The sequence below is a fragment of the Fukomys damarensis genome, unplaced genomic scaffold (genome assembly GCF_012274545.1).
Source record: "Fukomys damarensis isolate Sample0158 unplaced genomic scaffold, DMR_v1.0_HiC HiC_scaffold_23, whole genome shotgun sequence".
Lineage (NCBI taxonomy): Eukaryota > Metazoa > Chordata > Mammalia > Rodentia > Bathyergidae > Fukomys > Fukomys damarensis.
This window is the reverse complement of record NW_022900935.1, coordinates 5015158-5036152: the sequence shown is the minus strand read 5'-3', so window position 1 is coordinate 5036152 and position 20995 is coordinate 5015158. Positions and strand designations below refer to the sequence as shown.

Sequence of the window (20995 nt, the reverse complement as noted above, 5' to 3'; positions counted from 1 at the left end):
AAGGCAAATGAATTGAGGACAGGTTTCCTTCCCCACCGGAAAGAAACGTCAGTATTCAGTGGTTTGTTTGTTTGTTTGATTTTTGCGGTACCAGGGATCCAACTGCAAAGCAGGCGCAGTGCCACTGAGCTAAATCCCCCGCAAGTATTCAGTATTAAAACGCCATTTCTGTGAATGTTTTCCCGGCGTTTCCTACAATCTCTCAGATTCCGCTCGGCAGCCCTGTGAAGTGAACACGACCTCTGTCAGGCCTGCCCTAAATCAACAAGGAAAATAAACAGGCTGCTTTTAACAAATAGCAGCAGCTTCTCCTACGTGACGTAAATGGACTCAAAAATGTCTATCACCCCCTGGCGCCGAACAGGAGTATACACACCTGAGCAGACGGTCCAAACCACCGTAAGTCATAAATATGTCACCCCAGATTCCTCAGCCCCTTCAATACCTACATAAGCCCAATTCCTTTCCCAGTTAATTGCTAGCGTCTCTCCTGGTGCTAGCCCATCCTCTCAGGGATGAAATCTCTCCCAGTTTAGCCACCACTATCTCTCTCCCCGTCTCCCTGCTAGCCCTTAGAATCCCCTGACCTTAGTCCCTGTCCCTGGTCACTGGAATAAACTTCTTTTTCTCTCAACGGAGAGCCTGTCTTTTGTTGACAAGTGGATTCTTTATAACAACCTCCACTTTACAAACGAAGAAACCGAGTTCCAAAATCCTGCCCCCAAGTCATACAGCAGGTGAAGGCAAGTCGCGATTGCAACCCAGTTCCCTTTGACCCGAGTGTGCTCCAGAGGGGTTTTGCTAGAGCTTTCTTCCTTCACCCGGCTGTAGAGCTGCCAGGCCATAGTCTTCAGGCGTAGACTCGGGAAATTCAAAACACACCGCTCCGCAGAGCAGGCTCAGTCCCTCCCTCCTACATCCGGCTCGGACCAATCCCCTGGGGCGGTCCTTACCACCCAGCCCAATGAGTCTCTGCTGTCAGGGCACCTCCCACCAAACCGCCTTCTGATTGGCTCGCGTTGTCATTCTTTGGCGTTGCCCTAGCAACCAGGCTCCGAACGCGCAGCGGCCTGCAAGGTCCTGGCTACCGACCCCCGGGGCTCTTCAACTACCTTGTTGGTTCCCAGCGCCATGTCGGTTCGGACGCTACCGCTGCTCTTCTTGAACTTGGGTGGGGAGATGCTTTACATCCTTGACCAGCGGCTGCGGGCCCAGAACATCCCAGCAGACAAGGCCCGCAAAGGTGAGAGGGGTTCGGTCCGCACAGCCAGACCCGCATCCCGCACCCAACACCCACCGGCAGACAAACCTCCCTCAAAATCACTCTTCTAGCCCGGTGACCTTACAAACCACAGCTCCCATCCAGTTGAAGCCCGCCAGGAGTCAAATTCTCCAAAAGATCTTTTCCCAGCAGAGGAAATTAACACCCCGTTGGATATAAGTAGAGTACCTGATCCTGCTTATTCTCCATCTCTTCAAATGAGAGAGACAATTTCCCAACATTTCTTGAAAACCGGTCCCTTCGAAAAGCAGGAGTCCCACCCAGCTGCTCACCACCTGGCAGCACCCTGCCGGTTCGAGCATTGCCTTTATCCACAAACGAACAGGTTCTGATTCTCCCTTCCTCTATGTGGCACCCTCCCCGCACAAGCTGGAGATTAGTCCTGCTCATTTCAGAAGCCATTTCTAGACATGTAGGGGTCTTAAATAGTGCAGATAAGTAAGGAAATATAGAGAGCTCGTAAATGATTTCTTCACTAGGGCTGGAGGGATCGCAGTTGTGAAAACGCTGTGAGAGCTTCAAAAAGCAAAATCGGGCTTCCGTACACACCGCCTGCTAGTCCCAGAGAAACGGCCACACGAAACAATGTGCCGCGCTCTTCCATTCCCTCTTTTCCTCCCTTCTCAGTAAATCCTTACGTCAAATATTCTGGTACTGTGTGAAGAAAATATATTTCAAGGTGGAGGAAAAGTTGATATCAAGGTGATTGACATGGCCGCTGATTAAAATGCTCATTCTCTCCTGGGCCTTGTGGCCCATACCTGTAATCCCGGTTACTCGGGAGGCAGGGTCAGGGTGAGCTGGAGGCCACCCTGAGCAATCTGGCCAGACCCTGGTTCAAAATAAAATTTCAGAAGGATTTGTAGGTGTAGCCCAGTAGTAAGAATGCTCCTGGGGCCAGGCATCAAGGTGCACACCTGTAATCCCAGCACTCGGGAGACTGAGGCAGCAGAATCACTGCAAGTTCGAGTAAGTTACATAGTATATTCAAGGTCAGCCTGAACTACATAGTAAGACTCTGTACCAAAAAAAAAAGCTCCTGTGTTCATTCTCCAGTATGGGCGGGTATTCTCTCCAGGGTGTCTGTATGCTCACTTAATGTTACCTATTATACAAATCATATACAATACATATTCAGTCACGAACTGTTGTGTTCTATGACTGTGTCCAGGTTCACGCACACCACCTCCATTCTCCACACTGCTGTCAATGAGGCAGGCTTTCCAGTGCAGATCTGTCCATACTTCCCCCTACTGAAAACCTTAGCTAGCTTTCCACTGCTGTCTGGAGGCTCAGCTCTTACAGGGGACATTTTGGGGTCTTTCCGCATCTCACCTCCCGCCACTGCCTTCCACACTACACTGCTTGTAGAGCTCCACTGGACCCTGTTCCTTCATGTCTCCCTGAGTATAATCCCAACCCTTCATCCTTCCCACTTCCATCCTGAATCATTCCGCGGGAGAACCATGCTCCTTCTGGAGGCCTCCCCATGAGGAGGAAGGGCCTGTCCGTACTCTCACAGCTCCTGCATTCCCCTAGCACTCCACACGTTTCTCTCTGCCTTGTCACTCACTGGGCCACGTCCTACTGAAATGACCCGTATGCGTGTGTTTCCTTCCCTTTGATAACCCTGTTCCTCTTTGTACTCCAGCACGCAGCCTAATGCCTAGACCAGAATAAGTCAGTGCTCAGTAAGTGTTTGTAGAACTGACAGTCCAAAGGGGCAGTTTTATATGACGCTGTCATTTCTCCCTCCAGAGGGTTGTTTTCCTGGTGTCTGGGTGATCTGCTTTCTTTCATTCAGGCTAATGGCACCAGTGGGGTAACAAACCAGGCTTCTCTGCTGATCGTCTGCATCTTGGAAGAACAGTGTAAACTGCTTAACAGCATAATTTCCTGAGTCACAGATCTGGATCCCTGTTCAGTTTTGCCATTTAGCTAGTTGCGTGACCTCAGAGTGTCACCTCTATAAGCCTGTTTCTAAAAAAGAAAGAAAGAAAAGAGTACAGAACTGAAAGCTAAGTTGTAAGAATTGACTGAAGCAGAGTAATTAACATGTTTGGCACAGTGAGTAGGGTCTTATCTTTCAAGAGGAGGCCTGGGCAAGCCCCTGTGAATACTAGGGCATGAGCTTTATCTTCAAGAGCTCTAGTCCTCCTGGTTTTACTACATCAGTCTTAAAGAGTTTGAGCCATCTTCAGTAATTCACTTTCACACACTCATTCGCCCACTTCCGGGCTGATGAGACGCTGGGTGGAGCCCTGATTTGGCTCTTCTTGCATCCCTGGAGGTAGGGCTCTTTTTAGCCCAGTCCAGTAACTGACTGTAAAACTGAGGAGCACGTCTTCCAAATGACAACAGTACAACAGGTTTTTTGGGGGTCTGTTTTTTTGAGACAGAGCCTCCCTCTATACAGTTTAGACTGATCTGAAACTCACTGTGTGGCCCAGGCTGGCCTCAAACTCATGGTGATTCTCCTGCCTCAGCTTCCCGAATGTTGGGGTTACAGGCATGCGCCACTACACACAGCATACAACACTTTTTAAAAACTATTCCGTCACATAGGTAATGTTACTGTCCCCATTTTATAGACAAGAAAACTAAAGCTTTTTTTGCACAGGGCTACATAGCTGGTAAGAGGAAAAATAAAGGATTTGAAAACCCCAGAGCCTCAGGCCCCAGAGGCTATGACCCTAGACATCAAGCCTTTATTGCTGTACTGTGCGGTCATGTATGGGGGCTCAGTAGATCAGGAGGAGAGGGAGAGCTTTGGGAAAACTGTATCTAATATGCCCACTGATTTTATTTTTTAAATGATAGAGTAGTTATCTGATGGTGATTTGTAACGCGGAGAGCATGGAACTCAAAGCTGAGACACACTGGTCTCTCCCACTGTGTGGAGTTGGTGAGGCTGCAGGAGCAGGAGCAGGAGCCACTGGCGGGTGCCTGGATATAAAACACCAGCCGTGGTAAACTGGTCCTCCCGGAGGCTCAGAATGGAAATCGTATTTCTTCTAGATATTTTCATTATCTTACACAACTAACTGGTCTCCTGGAAGCCGTCCCTGATCCCACAGGGCCGATGCAGCGTTAGTTTCCTCCACCACACAGCTCCAGCTTAGCCTTTAACAGAAAGGAAGCACGCTCTTTATGGGGCAGCCTTACCGCCTGAGTATTGCATGTAGCCCCACATTTTAAGCAATAGCTAGAACAGTAAAAGCTCCAAGAGGAAACTGAGGCATGGAGCAAGGAAGTGATTTTTTTTTTGTTTTTGTTCGTTTGTTTGTTTTTGGTTCCAATTTAAACAGCCAGCCCTGGATAGCCTTGGGCCTGCCTTCCACTCAAAACATAACTAAAATGAAATTGTCACAAACGAGTCATCTAGAAAATAGAAAAACAACTCGGCGCGGTTTGCCGGAACCCTCAGGAGGGAAGAGGTGGGAGCTCGCAGTCCTCTTAGCGCCCTCTGGTGGCCATGAGCCTCGATGCAGGCTGAAGTGCGTCTGCCAGTTCCGTTTTACCCGCTGTAGGCACGGTTCTCCCATCCCTGTTTCAAGAGGATCAAAACGCCTCCTCAGAGTTACCCCATGCCTTGCCATGCTAGACCTCCGGTGAAATAAATGCCGCAGGAAGATGGATATCATGCCTACAACTAAGTAACTGCCGTTAAGGCCAGACGGGCTGCTGCTCCCCCAGTGTGGTCTCCAAAAGTGGTGACTCGAGGGAGAAGGTGGTGACTGTTCCCAGGGGAATCTGGCCTCGCGGTGGGAACCCTTTGCAGCCAGCGAGGCTGTGGGGCTATTGGTGTTGTCTGTACAAGCCATGCTGGTGTGTGCCGAAGCCACGTGTAAGCTTTAAGCATCATTTCAAAAACCACCCACAAAACTACACAGTGGCAACTGTTTCCAAAAGAGACCATTAAGTACAAAATATTTTTTAAATGTGGGTGTGTGTAGAATTCTGCTTACCTGAGGGTGGTTTGCTGGGTTGAAGTCTTCCCCCCAAACTAAGAAAAGAGTCAGGTTTCATCTCTCATGGTGTCCAATGGGACTAGACCAGGAGGCGGCAGTTTCGCGCGTTTATCCCCGCAACAGCCCTGTGAGGTAGGTGCTATCCCCATTTTAACAGATGAGGAAACCAGCTAAACAATTCATTCGACGTTATATAGCTGGTAGGGCCGGGTCGCGATCCATGTAGGTTCTCGATCCACACGGATCTTTCCAGCAAAGTGTAGTTTTCCTTATCTGGTCTCCTTTTGGCACTTACCTGACTGCCTGACTCGTCAGGAGCTTTCTTTGCAGTAGTGCTATCATTAGTCCCTTCTTTTTACCCACGGATCGTGCGTGTATATGTAAAAGGAAAGCCAAAAGAAATATTGACTTGTTTTTGGGTTTGTTTTTTTTTTTTTTTTTTTTTTTTGATACCGGGGATCCAACTCAGGACCTTGTGCTTGTGAAGCAGGCGGCGGCACCACTGAGCTAAGTCCCCATTGACATCATTTATTTTTAATTATTTCAAGTTTTCTGATTTGAACAGTTGCAAAAGTACTCTAGAAGGGAAACGTCTTACTTTAATAAAAGATCAGATTTCATACAAAACTAACTTATTTTTCTGCCTCTTGGGATAATTTTTCTTTGGAGTACTAGGATTATTAAAAGCCCACTTAGAGTGACGTGTTCTTGTAGCATTGAGAATCTCTAGAACCTTCTAAGATGAGCCCTGGAGTAGCTCTCCCTGCTGAGGTTTTTGTTGCCACAGGCTACTCCCTGTAAGCCCCAGTCTTTCTTGGGATGTTTTGGAACTTGTTATTTATTCGGTTATTCGACTTTTTAAAAACCTTAAAGTTTCAAGTGGAAGGCAGAGTTTTCATGTTAGATATTAAATGCAAACATGAAAGATCAAGTTTCACAGACCAGATCATTGGAAGTGGTGTTTGTAAAGCCTCCGTGAAAATAATGCTCTTGTTTATGAACTGGTGTTTTCTTTTTATATGCTTCATGTAGATGAATGGACAGAGGTGGACAGAAAACGAGGTACGCTGTCTCTGGGCTGCATGTGTTCAGTCTGCACCCACAGGTTCACCCAGTCCGTTATCAGCGGGGCTTCAGGTGGGACCACTGGGGACATTTCCTTGTAAGAGCACGGGCCTGAATTTCTCTGCAGCTGAGACATCTCGGGATACGTTTGAATCTTTGACTTAAACGAAATCTGACATTTGACACTGACGTTTGATGTCTAACATTGGACGTTGTGTCAGCTGAAAACCAAGCAGACTTTGGCTAAAGGGCTGCACTGCTCCGAGGGGACCTTTTTCTCTTTTTGGTCCCAAGCTTTGCAGGGACAGCTCCATTCCTGGGTAGACCGACCTACTCGGCAGTCCTGAAACATCTATGTTACAGTGTCATGTGACCAAAGAATGTTGCTTCAGCTGTCCTCCGCCCACAGAGATATCTGTTGGGCAGCTGACATTACTGGGAGCGTGTGACTGTGTGGCTGCCGGCACTGTAGGCAAAAGGTCCAGTTTCATGCATGCATACGGCCTTTTCTTGCTAAACCTTTGGCTTCCCCTTTATCTACAGTGAGCAGCAACCCTGCCAAAGCTGCCAAGAGCTGCACATAAAACCTCTCGGCCTCATATGCCGCAGGAACCTTCCCTCCTTTGCTGTTTGAGCATGGTTTATGCCTTTCATCACCCACCCTCTCAATATTTGAAACGCTTCTTTCATGCCAAGTTTGCCGGAGCGATGACATAGGTCATCTGTAAGAGCACGGGCGTTCGAACGGAGCAGACCCCATCCGAATGTCACCTCCACCACCAGCTGTGTGACCTTGGATTTTAAACTCTCCAAGACTCAATTTTCCTCCCCAGTAGAATAAAGATGATAATTTCAGAGGCCGAGGATGTAGCTCAGTGGTGTTGTGCCTGCCTCACAAGCACAACATCCTGAGTTCGATCCCCAGTACCAAAAAAAAAAAAAGAAAATTCAGAGTTGTTTTGGAGTTTAAATGTGATAATGCACATAAAGTTCTCTGCCTAGGGTGTAAAGATTCACAGCTAATAATTCAGTAGGATTTCTTAACCTCCCTTTTGTTTAGCCTTGGCTCCAAATTGCATGTTCTCATAAACAAGTGAATTTAGAACAGAGGTACTTGATAAAAGTTCAGTTGCTTTCATCAAGATATTTCATCAGACCAGGCTTAAAGAGAAGCCTAAATAGAGTACTTGATACCCTTTTATTATATTTCACAGCCGTCTTTTCACACTTCTCTTGAGGAGTGTGTGGTCTAACCCATGGCGTGTGGTAGAATTCAAGGTGTGAAGTGTGGATTTGGAGGGCTTTCGCTTTCCCTATGCAAAATTGAGTCACTGGAATTTATTTTAATATAAGTGTCAAAAATAATGGGCTGGGGATTTAGCTCAGTGGCACAGCGCCTGCCTCAGAAGCACAAGGTCCTGAATTCGATCCCCAGTACCAGGAAAAAAAAAACAAAAGCAGTGAGTAGAAACTGATTTCATCATCTGAGTGCAAGCCTGGAAGCCTGATGCATTGCTGGACAGCCCAGTTACCGCCCGTTCTGATGAACTTTGACAAATCCCTTCCTGCGTCACCTTAGCCCCTTCCTGAAGAAATTCGCTACCCAGCGTGCTCTATTCCATCATTAGCTCTTTTTTTCCTTTTTTTTTTTTTAGTTTTTTTTTTAGTTTATTGGTACTTTTTAAATATACAGTACAGTTACGTTCATCACTGGGATCTTGTACCTTTACAGGACAGATCTTGGTTCTCGTTTTTTCCCCATACCCCTGCCCTCCCTTCGCCCCCTCCTCCCTCCACCATCGTTAGTTCTCAGAAAGTGCACAGAGCTCCTCTGAGTGCCAGAACTAACCACGACAGCCTCACAGTCTGATGAGAAGTATTGCTCCGGTGCAGATATGCACAGGCCGCCTCCCTAGGCAAAGCTGACATTTTCCTTCCTCTGTGTCCCCGTGGTGTTTTCCTCAGAGTCTGGTACACAGAAGCCTTGCCTCAGCCAAGTGCTAGGTGACACACACCGTGAGAAGAGAACCAGAGAACCGTGTGCCCCAGCACTCTTTCCAAAGAGTGAGCTGAGAGGCAGGATCCCATGAAGTCAGGAAACTTCCCTTCCCTCCCTGGGGGCGGGTGGATCGCTGCTGTTCCCTCTGCCTGGCCCACGAGCCTTCTGCAGGCCTCATGCAAGGCCTCACTGTGACCCAGAGCTTCCTCACTGGCTTTTTCCTTTGGGGAAGAAGCTAACAGTCACCTGAGATTTTTCTTTCTTTTGCGGCTGGTTAATGTGGAGCGAAGCAGTTTTCCTAGATCCCGATATTGGCTCAAACACACCAGAGAAAAGACAGCGTTTTGTAGGCGTTAACCTGGTCATTGCCATGGGATGCTTTCGCTCGAATTCTTCCTCTTTGGCAGCCCCTCTGGCCTGCAGAAATCCAAAAAATTCCTCACATTCTCCCTTCTGAGCACATACCTGCGGCTTTTAAGTTGTACTTGTTTCATTGTGAATTCTGCATTTTTATGTACATGCTAAGAAAACAAGTTTAAAAACCTAGTTTATTTCAGGTCCTTGCTTGTTTTAGTCAAAGGAAAAAAAGCCAGGCCTGAGGCAACCCCAGAAGGCTGCTGTGTCTCCAAGCTGTCCACACTCAGTGGGTAGGGCAGGCTGTGCTGAGTAGAAACTGTCAGAGGCAGGAGGGGATGCCAGAGCTGATAGGTTTAGCTTTTCCTACCTGAGTAATGGGATCAAGTGTGAACTCCGTACTTGTGTAAGGAGTCACAGTCAGTTTGTCCCCTTGCCCCTCTCCCTGAACCTTTTCCATTTAAGTACAGCCAGCCCTCAGCTCCCCTTCTCCATAAAATGGCTCAAGGTGCTTTCAGTCACTAGCCTGAGCCCTCACGTTACAGGCCTGAAACAGTCTCTCTGCTCGTCTCCCTTCACATTAAAGATCCAGAGCCACAGCCAACCACCTGACATGTCCTCTGGGTTCCGAGGAGTTTATATCTTTCAGAATGAATCGCTCATATTAAATCACTGATTTTATATAGTTCTTTAGAAACCTAGTTCTCGTTCAAATCGTAATTCGTATAAATATGTACTCTGGACATTAACAGGCTCTCCCCTTCAGGACACTATAACTGGCTTAACTAAGAGTCATCTGTGTCAACCACACCAGTCCGTATTTCTCATACCAGAGCATTTCCTAGCCCTTAACTAGTGATATTGGATCCAAAAGTGCAAAGTATCTAAGTGAATGGAGACTTAAAATTGTAGAATACGCCCTGTGTATTCTCACCAGATGGAAATTTTCATTTGAACAACATTAAGATACAGTACTGTGGTTTAAAATCAGTATTACAGACCAGATGTAGGCATGAAGGCGCCCTAAAACAGCACTGTACAAAATATATATGTCTTGTAGCAGCATTAAAAGTGTTATCATCTCTAGCCAGTGGATAGCCATATCTCTCTTCATAAAAGTTTTTCCAGAAAAAGCCCATTACCATTATTTGTTTCATTTTTATGAAACAATTTTAAATAAAAAATGTTTAGACCTTTTTTTTTTCTTAAATGTATGTGCTCTTTGTAGATTTAAACTAAAATGCTTCTAGGAATCTCTTTTAAGGAGAAAAAAACGCTTCCCTCACTACCAAGTGAGATCGTACATGTGAAAGGGGCTTCTCACTCAAGCACACCCCGTCTGCACATCGTCCTCACAGATGCGAGCCCTAAAGTGCTGTCACAGAGCCCTCCGAAGCCCCGCTTCCTCCTCAGGAAACCGAGCTCACCAAGCACACAGCATCCGGCTCTGTGTCTGCCCGGGCAGCGGTCCCATTTGTTATTGATTTGTTTTTTCCATATGGGAAATGGAACTCAGGACCTTGCGTTTGTTAGACAGGTGCGATGCCACTGAGCCACCTCCCCGGCCCTTATCAATCCCATTTGCGCCCTGAGACCATTTCCGCTGGTCCCTTCTTGCCTCAGCCATACTCTTTTGTCTCCACAGTTCTGAATGACATCATTATGACCATGTTCAATAGAAAGTTTATGGAGGAGTTGTTCAAACCCCAAGAGCTCTACTCCAAGAAGGCCCTGAGGACCATCTACGACCGCCTGGCTCACGCTTCCATAATGAGACTGAACCAGGCCAGCATGGACAAGGTGAGCAGCCAGCCAGCCCGTCGGCTTGGCCACCTCTCTTGTACTTTTCATGAATGGCCATGGAGTGGGGTCACAAGATGACATATGCATTGGTGCCTTGCAGGAAATAGCTACTTTTAAAAATTAACAGAAGCCAGGCACGGTGGCGCACGCCTGTAATCCTAGCACTCAGGAGGCTGAGGCAGGAGCATCGCTGGGAGTGTGAGACCAGCCTGGGCTATAGTGAGTTCCAGGGCAGTCTCAACTACATAGTGAGACCCTGTCTCAAAAAAGCAAAAAATTAAAACTTAGCAGTGGCTGTTGAGCAGTTTTAGAGTTGGGAAGGACCTCAGAAGTCACCCACCCTGATGCCTCTGTTGCTTCCGTCAATTCTTCCTACCCAAAGAGAATAGATTTTCAAGTCCATAGTTATGAGCGCTGGAATACAATGTGTGCCGCAACATGCGCAACTCTCAGAAGTTTAATTCTGCCTCATTCCTAAGGAACCTCAGCTCTGAGATGAGGAAACCGGGCATTTTTTAAAAGCTCAGGCTGGACTGAACTCACTGTGGCCCCCAGGCTGACTTGCACTTGCATCGATCTCCTGCCTTAGCCTCTTGGGTGTTGGCATCACAGGTGTGCGCCAGCATGTCGGGCTCCCACAAAGCCCCTTCCTGACCACCTTGGTCATCACCAGTTTCCCCGCTCTGGTCCCTCGGAGATAGCTCCTCCCACACGTGGGGCTTGTTGCTATCTTAGTAATGTTGTTCGTCGCTAAAAATGCTCCCCTACAGTAGTAAAACTCTCTCGCCAGGCCTGGGGGAGGAACTAGCCCATAATCCTAGCACTTGGGAGGCTGGGGCAGGAGGATCACTGTGAGTCTGGGGCCATCCTGGGCTACACAGTGAGTTCCTGCCCAGCCTGAACTATATAGTGGGACCCAGTCTCAAAAAAAAAAAAATAAAAAGTAAAATAATAGAACTCTGAGCGTGCCACTTGAATACGTGATCCTCTCACTTCTCAGCAGCGCTGCCATCTGGGAAATCAAGGAGTATATTTTATGGATGAGAAAACTCAGGCTCAGGGAAGTGAAGGAACTGGGCTGGGGTAGGGATGTAGCCCAGTGTCGGAGCGTGTGCTTCATGAGGACAGGTCTGTGTGTTTGATCCCCGGCACAGGAATGGAGGGAGAGGGAACCCATCGGAGTCGTACAGAACAGGCCGGCAGCAGAGGAGACTTGGGTCCAGGTCTCTTCCTCCACATCTGGTGCCCAGGACCCCCAGCTGCCAGGACTGTTTCCCACTTTTCTCATCTGCCATACGCATAAGCTCACCAGAAACCCTGGTTCGCTCAGCAGTGGCCCAGTCTGCTCCTGCCGTCTTAGCTTAGTTACTCCCATCGCCCCCTTGTCCTCTCAGAAGTGCCCTGCTTGGGGGATAACTGAGCCACCTGGTCAGCCCAGGGGTGATTTTCAGTGAATGCAGGACCGACTTCCTGCTGGAGATTCTCACGCCCACTTTTATGATCCTGTTTGCTTTGTTTTCGTGTGGGTTGACAGCTCTATGACCTGATGACTATGGCTTTCAAATATCAAGTATTACTGTGTCCCCGACCCAAGGACGTGCTGCTGGTCACTTTCAATCATTTAGATGCCATCAAGGGATTCATCCAAGACTCCCCGACCATCCTTCATCAAGTGGATGAGACTTTCCGGCAGCTAACAGAAGTAAGAGCTCCTCCGGTCTGTCAGCCCCTACCTGTTCTCACTGCGCTGTAAGAACAGGCGGATTAAGAATGGCAGAGGCTGCTGCTTCTCCCAGAGCATCCCCGGTCCCACCGGTGACCGTTCTGTGAACACGACAGGCATTGTCATCCAGTGGCCCCTGCTGTCACCTAAGTAGTTAGAAAAGCAGTAAAACAGAGCAGAGCAGAGCCATTTTCGGCTGCTTTTCTGGAAGGGAGTTGGTGGACATCCATCCCGGGACGGCCTCTCCAGGCCTGCGGAGAATGCAGACGCAGTGTCCCCCTGCTCAGCTATGGCATGGTAGACGTTGTCCAGCTGCGGAGCGGGGTGCCAGCGTCCCTGCAGCCCTTCTTTATCGGGCTCCTGTCCCTGAGCTCCCGACTCCTGCCCGTCCTCGTGACCTCTCGTCCCAGGAATGTGAAACCCTCTTCTGCTTTGCCTGGCAGGTGTACGGGGCCCTCTCGGCGGGTGAGTTCCGGCTGATCCGGCAGACACTCCTCCTCTTCTTCCAAGACCTGCACATCCGAGTGAGTGAGTGGGAACCGCTGCCCCCGCTGACCTAGGGAAATGCGGTCGTCAGGGCAGGCGGGGACTGAGATCTTGCCCAGTTAGGGCTGCCAGTCATGATTTGATCCGTGATGATACATGTTTTGGGGGTTTGTTCAGGTTCGTGATTTCTTTCTTTCTTGCAGTAATGAGAATTGAATGCAGGGCCTTCACACTGAGCAGTATCCCTGGCCCTCTAGTTTGTGATTCTGAGGCAGGGTCTGGCTAAGTCCCTGAATTTCCCAGGCTCCACTCAAACTTGTGACCCTCCTGCCTGAGCCTCTAAGATTACAGAACGCGCCACCACCCTCACTTCTGTGTTCATACACATTCTGATGCAACAAATCTCAGCAGTTTTCAAATGGACTGAGGAAGACCATGTCACCATTCTTTGCAAGTCACACTGTGAGTTTCTTTGAAATATGGTTTCATTTTTTGCTTCTGCACAGGGAAGTGTGTTTTTTTTTTTTTTTGTACCGGGGATCAAACTTGGGTCCTTGTGCTTGTGAGGCAGGCCACCAAACCACTGAGCTAAATCCCCGGCCAACCACCTACTTCATCATCACTGCTGTTGCTGCTATCATATCGTGATCATCACAAACACCACTACTAGCAGCAGCACCACCTTGTTTTTTTTTTTTTTTTTGTACCGGGGAATCGAACCCGGGTCCTTGTGCTTGCTAGGCAGGCTGGGAAGCGTGCTCTTGAGGCACCAGCCTGATCTTAACTTCCAAACCTTTTCTTAAGCCTTCTCATCCTGACTTGTCCAGCATCGTCCAGCTCTCCAACTCCAGGAAGCTAACATTTGGTGGACCTTCGTGCTCCATCCCACAGTGGCCTTCCCTTCCCATCTCGGCGCCCTGTTCCCTCCTCCCTCTCCTAGTCTCCAGGCCCTTCGTCCTCTTATCTCCCCCCACCCTGTCTCCTCCTCGGGACCTCTCCCTCCTCGCTTTGGCTGCCAGCTCCTTTGCCTGTGCACCTGAGTCCGACCTCCGCCCCGCTCCAACTCACGGTTCCGCCTTCGTACTGAAGCTCCAACACTGCTGCCCAGGACTTCCCCTCAGGGTCAGTGCTGCCCCAACTTTCCCATACCAGCATTCTTCGCTTACTTGGCTGAGCACCAGAATATCACCTCTGCTTTTGTGTATCAAGGACTGAACTCGGGACCTTGCACTTGAGAGGCAGGTGGTGGCAGCACTGAGCTAAATCCCCCGGCCAGAGTACACCTTTGAGTCCCCTCCCGTGGTCTTTCCAAACACCTTGCTGAGCTTCCGAACAGGAGGCCTCTCTTGGATGTGTCGTCATTCCTCCCCCAAACTAGCAAACTGAGATGGGAAAGGTGATGTGTGTCGGTCGGCTTTCCATCACTGGGACAAAATGCCTGAGAATAACAGCCGGAAGAGGAAAGGTGTCTTCCGGCTCAGTTTCCGGCCATGCTCAGCTAGGTCCGTTGCTGTGGACTTGGATGAGGCAGAACGTCGTGGCAGAAGGGCTTAGGGAGGCATGGCTGCTCACCTCACAGCGTCCAGGAAGCACAGAGGGAAGAGGCAGAGGGGAAGGGGCCCGGGACGAAACACACCGTGCACACCGACACCCTGAGCTGTGTTCCGTCAGACAGGCCCCACGTCCGAACCGGCCCACTCAGCCGAACTCACGCACGCGCAGTCCCTGACCTGAGGAAGCCGGAGCCCACCCGCCGGCGACCAGCACCGTGAGCCTTTGGGGGACACTTTGGGTCCCAGCCGTTACATTACGGTGCAGCAGCGGAAGCCCAGGCCCTGAAGTTCGACTCTGCGTTTGATGGCCGACTCCAGAACTAGCTCCATGATCTCGAGGACGTTACATCTCCGAGGCTTAGTCTCTCCCCTGAGAGATGGGAGCTGCGGAACCTGGCTCAAGCCTGTTGGCAGGATCGACCGGAGCACACACGGAATGTGTGTGTGCTGGTCTGCATATGGAAGGGCAGTCAAGAAGCTGGCCTTGCCGGCTCTCTGGGACGCCGGGGCTGTGTGGGGCTCGGGTCAGCAGCGGGACTCCCTTTCCTTTACAGATGCTCTCCTGAACCTTTCACAACTTGACACCTGTGCGCGTGTCATGTACAAAATAAAATTCAAAAAGGAGAGTATGTTTAGGATGCCAGTTTTACTAATTGTACTGTGCAGTGCACTCTTGATTTACAAACTTGATCAGTTCCCAAGGGCTGGGTGTAACTCAAGTTGGTTATAAGGAAGTCAGTACAGCTGAGATCTGGATATTTACCTGGATTCACAGCACAGGTAACAAGGGGCAGATGAATCTTCTTCCACTAACCTAATCAACCCACCTTGTCGGTATCGGGCCAGTTGTAATTTGTGGGTCCATAGTATTTGCTATGGATGGAGCAATAACAACATCAGTACAAATTAGGATCTCTACAGCTGGGCGTGGTGGCGCACGCCTATAATCCCAGCATTCCAGAGGCTGAGGCAGGAAAATCTCTGCAAGTTCAAAGCCATCCTGGGCTGCATAGTGAGTTCAAGGCCAGCCAGAACTGAATAGCAAGTCCCTATCTCAAAAACAAAAAAAATTAACATCTTAGTCATGGTCTAAAACAAAAATATGAAGGTACAAATAATAAGTTTTGCATCAAATTTAAAATCAATTTTAAAATACTTTTATTGAGTTTATTGGTACTTTTTAAGTATACAGCACAGTTACATTCATCATTGGGATTTTGGACCTTTGCATGAGTATCTGGTTCTTTTTTTTTTTTTGAGACAGGATCTCACTATGTAGCCTCAGCCTCCCGAGTGCTGGGATTACAGGCGTGCGCCACCATGCCTGGCTCTTGGTTCTTATTTTTTCCCCATACCCCTGCCCTCCCTTCACCCTCCTCCCCTGTTTACAAAGACTTTGTTTCCATTTTTTCCTTTTCTCATATTTTTTCTTGTCCCTTTATTTCCTTTCCCCTACCCTTCCCACTTTCAATTTTATTGAAAAATTGAAAAAAAATTGAAATATTGAAAATTCCATGTAGTATTCTTATCAAGACTGTGCACATTTGGGCATATTTTATGGTACGTAGTAATGCAAATAGTCATACTGAATTTTTAATTCTGACAAAATAAAATGAATTATAATAAGTCTTTCCTAATAATAATTCTGTAGCAAAAGCATTAAAATGTATTAAACCACAACACATATTAAGCTTTAGTTGCTAAATGGGCAGGAGTGAAACATTGACACGTTTATGAAGAGAAACAGGAATCACATGTTCACGATAGCCTGCCACTGATCTGTAACATCCGGGCTGGTGTCCGTGCCTGCTCAGTAATGGCATTTCTGTTTAGCTGCGAATTGTGGTTCCCTGTACAAATTCTCTCTGCTTCCAAAAGAGCCTTGATCATTTCTGGATTTGTTAGCAAAACCAACTAAATCAAGAAAACAGCTCTACTCTAATAAGTCCTTGAATATTGTTGAACCAAAGCAAATACAACACCTCCCGTCTAACAGCCCAGCTTTCTATGATATCACTAAACAGCCTGAAACGCCGCCAGTGTGGCCAAAGCCCTGACTTGCGCACCAAGGCTGGGCAGAGACTGCTCTCAGTCAAAGTCCGCCTGGGACCCTCAACAGTCACGACAGCTGTCTGGGCGCCGACCCCTCAGCCCTCTAGAATCCCTGTGGCGCTGCCTGCTCCCTGCAGGCTCCGTGGGTCACTCTCCCTACTCCCACCCATGCACCCTTCCGCCCTGCTCCGTGTCACTTGCTGGGAAGCATCATCCCTTCTCAGCCTCTTCCTAGACTGTTCCCTGCCACTCCGCTCCATGCCCTGCTCTCCGTGGAAATAGCTCATCCCTGGAAAAGTGAATCGAGCACATTTTCATGGGCTTCCTTTCATGTGTCTGAGACCCACAAATGATCAGGGCCAAGCCCTGCAGAAGAGACTGGCAAGATGACCGTGCCACGCTCCTGCGTGGTAATGTTCAGGGTGAGGGTAACATCAGGCAAAGCTATTCAGAGCAACACTGCCTAACAAGACTCACCGTGGGGATGGAAGCGATCCTTAGGTCTGCTGTCCAGCGTGCACCTCTCACCATGGGTGCTACTGAGCACTTGGAACATGAGGCTGAGAAACTGAACTTTTAATTTTACATAAATAGCCACACTCGATCAGTAGCTACTGCTTTTGGATAACACATCTTTAAATGATGGAGTTGGAGTCAAGGACAGCTTTTCTGAAAATATGACCCCAAAAGATCTCAGGGGGCCAGATATGGTGGCGTATGCCTGTAATTCCAGCACCTGGGAGGCTGAGGCAGGAGGATCTCTGAGTCGAGGCCAGCCTGGGCTATACAGTGAGTCCAAGGCCATCCTGGGCTACATAGTAACACCCTGTCTCGAACCTGCCCCCCCCAGAAGTCTATGTCCATGGAAACATACCCAGAAAAATGACACTAAATACGTTTTTTCCAGGTATCCATATTTCTAAAGGACAGAGTTCAGAATTCTAATGGTCGCTTTGTGTTGCCCGTATCGGGGCCTGTTCCCTGGGGAACCGAAGTTCCCGGACTCATCAGGTGAATCCTCAACCATAATTATCCAGCAAGCCTGAGGTGCCTCAGGTTCATTCCCCACCTGTTAAACGGTCGTAGGCCGATAGCAGTGCTCTGAAGTGCTCAGGGCCCTTGGCGTACGGTGTCGCTCCGTGAGTATCATGGCTACCGCAGTGTTCTTGTCATCAGTCGGCATCGTTTTCTTGAGGGAGTGCCTCAACTCCTTCTGTCCTGTAATACGGAGAGTAAGGAGGCCCTTCTGTGATGTCACGTTTTCTATTTTAGAATGTTCAACAGCAAAGGTGAAGAAGAGAAGAAGATAGAGTTCAAGCACGGTGGAAACTATGTCACTGCCCTCAAGGAAGGTTCCTTTGAACTTTATGGAGACCGGGTCCTGAAACTAGGAACTAACATGTAAGAATGAAAAAAGCCCATCCTGACTTCTGCTGTGGAAGTCCCTGCTGACAACTGCAGTCGTTTCCCCTTAGCTACAGTACTTGCAGAAAGGGCGGCCAAGACCTCCAAATGGGGCAACCCAGCAGGTTCCCAAGAAAGCTAGATCGAAAGAGCTGTGGAAGGCCAGGCTTGGTGGTACATTTGGGAGGCTGAGGCAGGAGGATCACCGTGAGTTCAAGGCCAGCCTGGGCTACATAGTGAGTTCAAGACCAGCCTGAACTACATGGCAAGACCCTGTCTCAAAAAACAAAAAAAACAAATAGCCATGGAAGAGAAGTAGCCAAAGCTTCTGTCTAAGTGGAAATCCAGAGAGACACCGCTTCTGTGTACCATGTGTCACTCTTTCCAAAGGGAGGCACTGCCACTCGGCTTCCTCAGGGATTTTTCTTTGGGAAGAAATAAAATAGGAGTGGTTAACGGTTACACCCTGCACTCATAGCACCTTTCTGGATTCCACTTAATGTAAGGAAGATAGCTGTGAACCACCCTGACAGTTCTGAAGGAAGTCAGAGAAAAGCACTAGACAATGTCATCCTTTCCTCTCGATGCCAGGTACAGCGTGAATCGGCCTGTGGAAACCCAGATGTCTGGAGCATCCAAGGATTCAGCCTCACGGGCACAGGTGAGCTTCTGCTCCCTCCCTCGTCCTCGCTGGCTCTTTCAAGGTTCAGAAATCTGCACAAGGGAAGGGTGGGAACACAAGAACTCAGAGCTAACCCACATTTCCCTCAGTGTTTGCCTTACAGGTTTGTAATTGTAACTTTCCGTGAAGCCTTCCAGTGATCTGACTAATTAGGTAATTTTAGGCTTGGTTCAACCACCATAATTAAGCAGGAACCACATATCAGGACATGTGAAATAGCATCGTCGCAGTGTCGTTGGGTACCGAGGTTGCCAAGTCCAGCACTTCTGTGCCTGCTGACTGTTAAATCATCCCGTCTTAATGTGTCCCTGTACAGTCATATGGTAGCTAAGTTCCAAATAGAGTTTTCGTTTCTTTTAATTCCAGCTTTATAAATTTTTACTAACTAGCTACCAGATAACTAAAGGACAAATCATGGAAGAGTCAGATAAGCAAAATTATCAAACTGCTTCTCTGGGCTGGGTGCCCGGGGACACAGCATAAATGTGGTCCCATCCCAAAGGGCCTGTAGTCCCCTGGGAAAGACAGTGGTAGAGAAAAGTAACTGTAATGAGGTGGAAGGTGAACGCAGTAAGTGCTCTGCACCAGGACACACTTTCTGTCCAGTGCGGTGGATGCTGAGGGACAGATAGTATCAAGAAGTCAGGCATTGTAGGGCACGCCTGTGATCCCAGCACGCAGGAGGCTGAGGCAGGAGGATCCCAGGGAGTTCAAGGCCAGCCTGGGCTACATGATGAGCTCAAGGCCAGCCTGAACTACGTAGCGAGACCCTGTCTCCGAAAACAAACAACCAGAAAAGAGAAGACTTTTCAGAGGAGCTGATACTAAAGTGTAGGGCTCTAGAGTATGTGAAATACTAAATAGCAAGAGATCAAATGTTGTCGTGCAGCCCAAGGTGACAAAGTGAGCAAAAGCAAGGGGGCAAAAGAGCAGGGAGAACTGTGTATCTACAAGACGAGATCGTAGCATAACTGGGGCAAGTGGAAGAGATCGCACTGGACAGGGACACGGGACTGGATTTTGCAAAGAGAGGGGATGTCTTAAACAACTTGAGTGTGTTCTTTACATAAGTAGTGGGGCTTGTTTCAAGCAAGAAAGATACAAGACAAGAATCGTGTTTTGGGTAACAGGTGGTTGTGCTTTAGAGAAAGCCAGGTAGTAAGGAAGGGCAAGGGCAGAAGTCTACTAAGGACAGTGAGTGGCCTCAAAGGCACATTACCAGCTATCACCACCAGAGGGCAGTGCGGGTGCTCCTCCGGGTGGTGTCCTTGCACCCAGAGCCTTGACTGGGGCTTCTGGTACCCGCAGAGGGAACTGGACTGACCACAGAGGAAGCCCTGCTGTTCTCTCTTCTGAGGAGGAGGAAGGTAGTCTGAGGAGAAGTGTGATCCCCAGGGCACCACACTCATCTTGAAAGTATGAGCATCTCCGGTTTGCTGCATTGCTGGATTCCCCCCGCTGCTGACACGGATTATTTTTCATTTAGCTCAGCCTGTTTTCTACACTTTAGTTGGACCCAGAAATAATTGAAACAGTTGTTGTTTTGCCTTGCTTTGTAAAACCTCTCTGGATCTCAGGGGTCTTTGCAGGAAGTGTGATCACCTTCATGTGGCTACAAATCATGCAATTGTTTCTGCAGGAAAGCATTGCTGCAAATCCTCTTGCCAAAGAAGAGCTGAATTTCCTGGCCAGGCTAATGGGAGGAATGGAGATTAAGAAACCCAGCGGCCCTGAACCAGGGTTCCGGATGAATCTCTTTACCACTGATGAAGAAGAGGAGTATGTTTCAACCCCGTTGTTTGTTTGTTTGTTTTGTTGGTACCATTGCGCTTGCAAGGCAGGTGGCGGCACCACTGAGCTAAATCCTCGGCCTTGAAACCTGTTCTTTAAAGACGTTTGTAAAAATCCTAAGTGTCCAGACATGATGATTACAAACCAGTGACACATATACAGAAGATCACAGATGAAATACCAACAAATTCAGTATCCTAGTTAAAGAGTTGCCTAGGATTAGACAGCCTGAACCTTCTGGATCCATTAAAAGGAGTGCTAGCCACATGTGGTGGCATACTTCTGTAATCCCAGCTCTCTGGGAGGCTGAAGCAGGAGGATCATAAATTGGAGCCCAGCCTAGACAATTTATCAAGACACTAGGGCCAGGGATTTAGCTCAGTGGTTCCACTGCCTGCCTCACAAGTGCAAAGTCCTGAGTTCCATCCCCAGTACTAAAAAAAAAACACTGTCTCACAGTAACAGCTGAAAAAGGATCAGAGTGCAGACCCTGAGTTTAATACCCAGTACCATTTTTAAAAAGAAAAAGAGGGCGAGGGATTTAGCTCAGTGGTTCCGCCACCTGCCTCGCAAGCTCAAGGACCCAAGTTTGATCCCCAGTACCAAAAAAAAAGAAAAGTGTAAAAAGAAAAAAATGAAAAGAAATTAGGAGGAAGTTGGACCTTGATGTCTTTGAGGTTAGACAGCCTCACAAAAACCAACAGCAGTAGTAATTCACCCAAGATTTACAGTGTTTTGTAGTTTATAATGTACTTATTTGTGTGTGTGGTGCTGGGGATTGAACCCAAGTGCCCTACCACTGAGCTACATCCCCACCCCACTTTGTGCTT

At 48.4% G+C, this 20995-nt stretch overlaps 1 protein-coding gene across 3 annotated transcripts in view; it reads left to right on the top strand.

The window, feature by feature from the left end:
- Nucleotides 1-1015: 1015 nt before the first annotated feature.
- Nucleotides 1016-20995, top strand: part of Oscp1 (organic solute carrier partner 1) — a 22368-nt gene continuing 2388 nt past the window's right edge. For 2 of the 3 annotated variants that reach the window (XR_004518607.1, XM_019207722.2), the window contains exons 1-9: nt 1016-1243; nt 6286-6315; nt 10317-10471; nt 12009-12176; nt 12641-12721; nt 17196-17299; nt 17561-17689; nt 18284-18353; nt 20014-20153. Coding sequence is in view for 2 of the 3 variants with exons in the window: in XM_019207722.2 (XP_019063267.1) it covers nt 1132-1243; nt 6286-6315; nt 10317-10471; nt 12009-12176; nt 12641-12721; nt 17196-17299; nt 17561-17689; nt 18284-18353; nt 20014-20153 (989 nt within the window). In the remaining variant the exon portion in view is untranslated. The remainder of the gene's footprint in view (nt 1244-6285; nt 6316-10316; nt 10472-12008; nt 12177-12640; nt 12722-17195; nt 17300-17560; nt 17690-18283; nt 18354-20013; nt 20154-20995) is intronic. The other variant, XM_010625820.3, reaches the window with a different exon arrangement.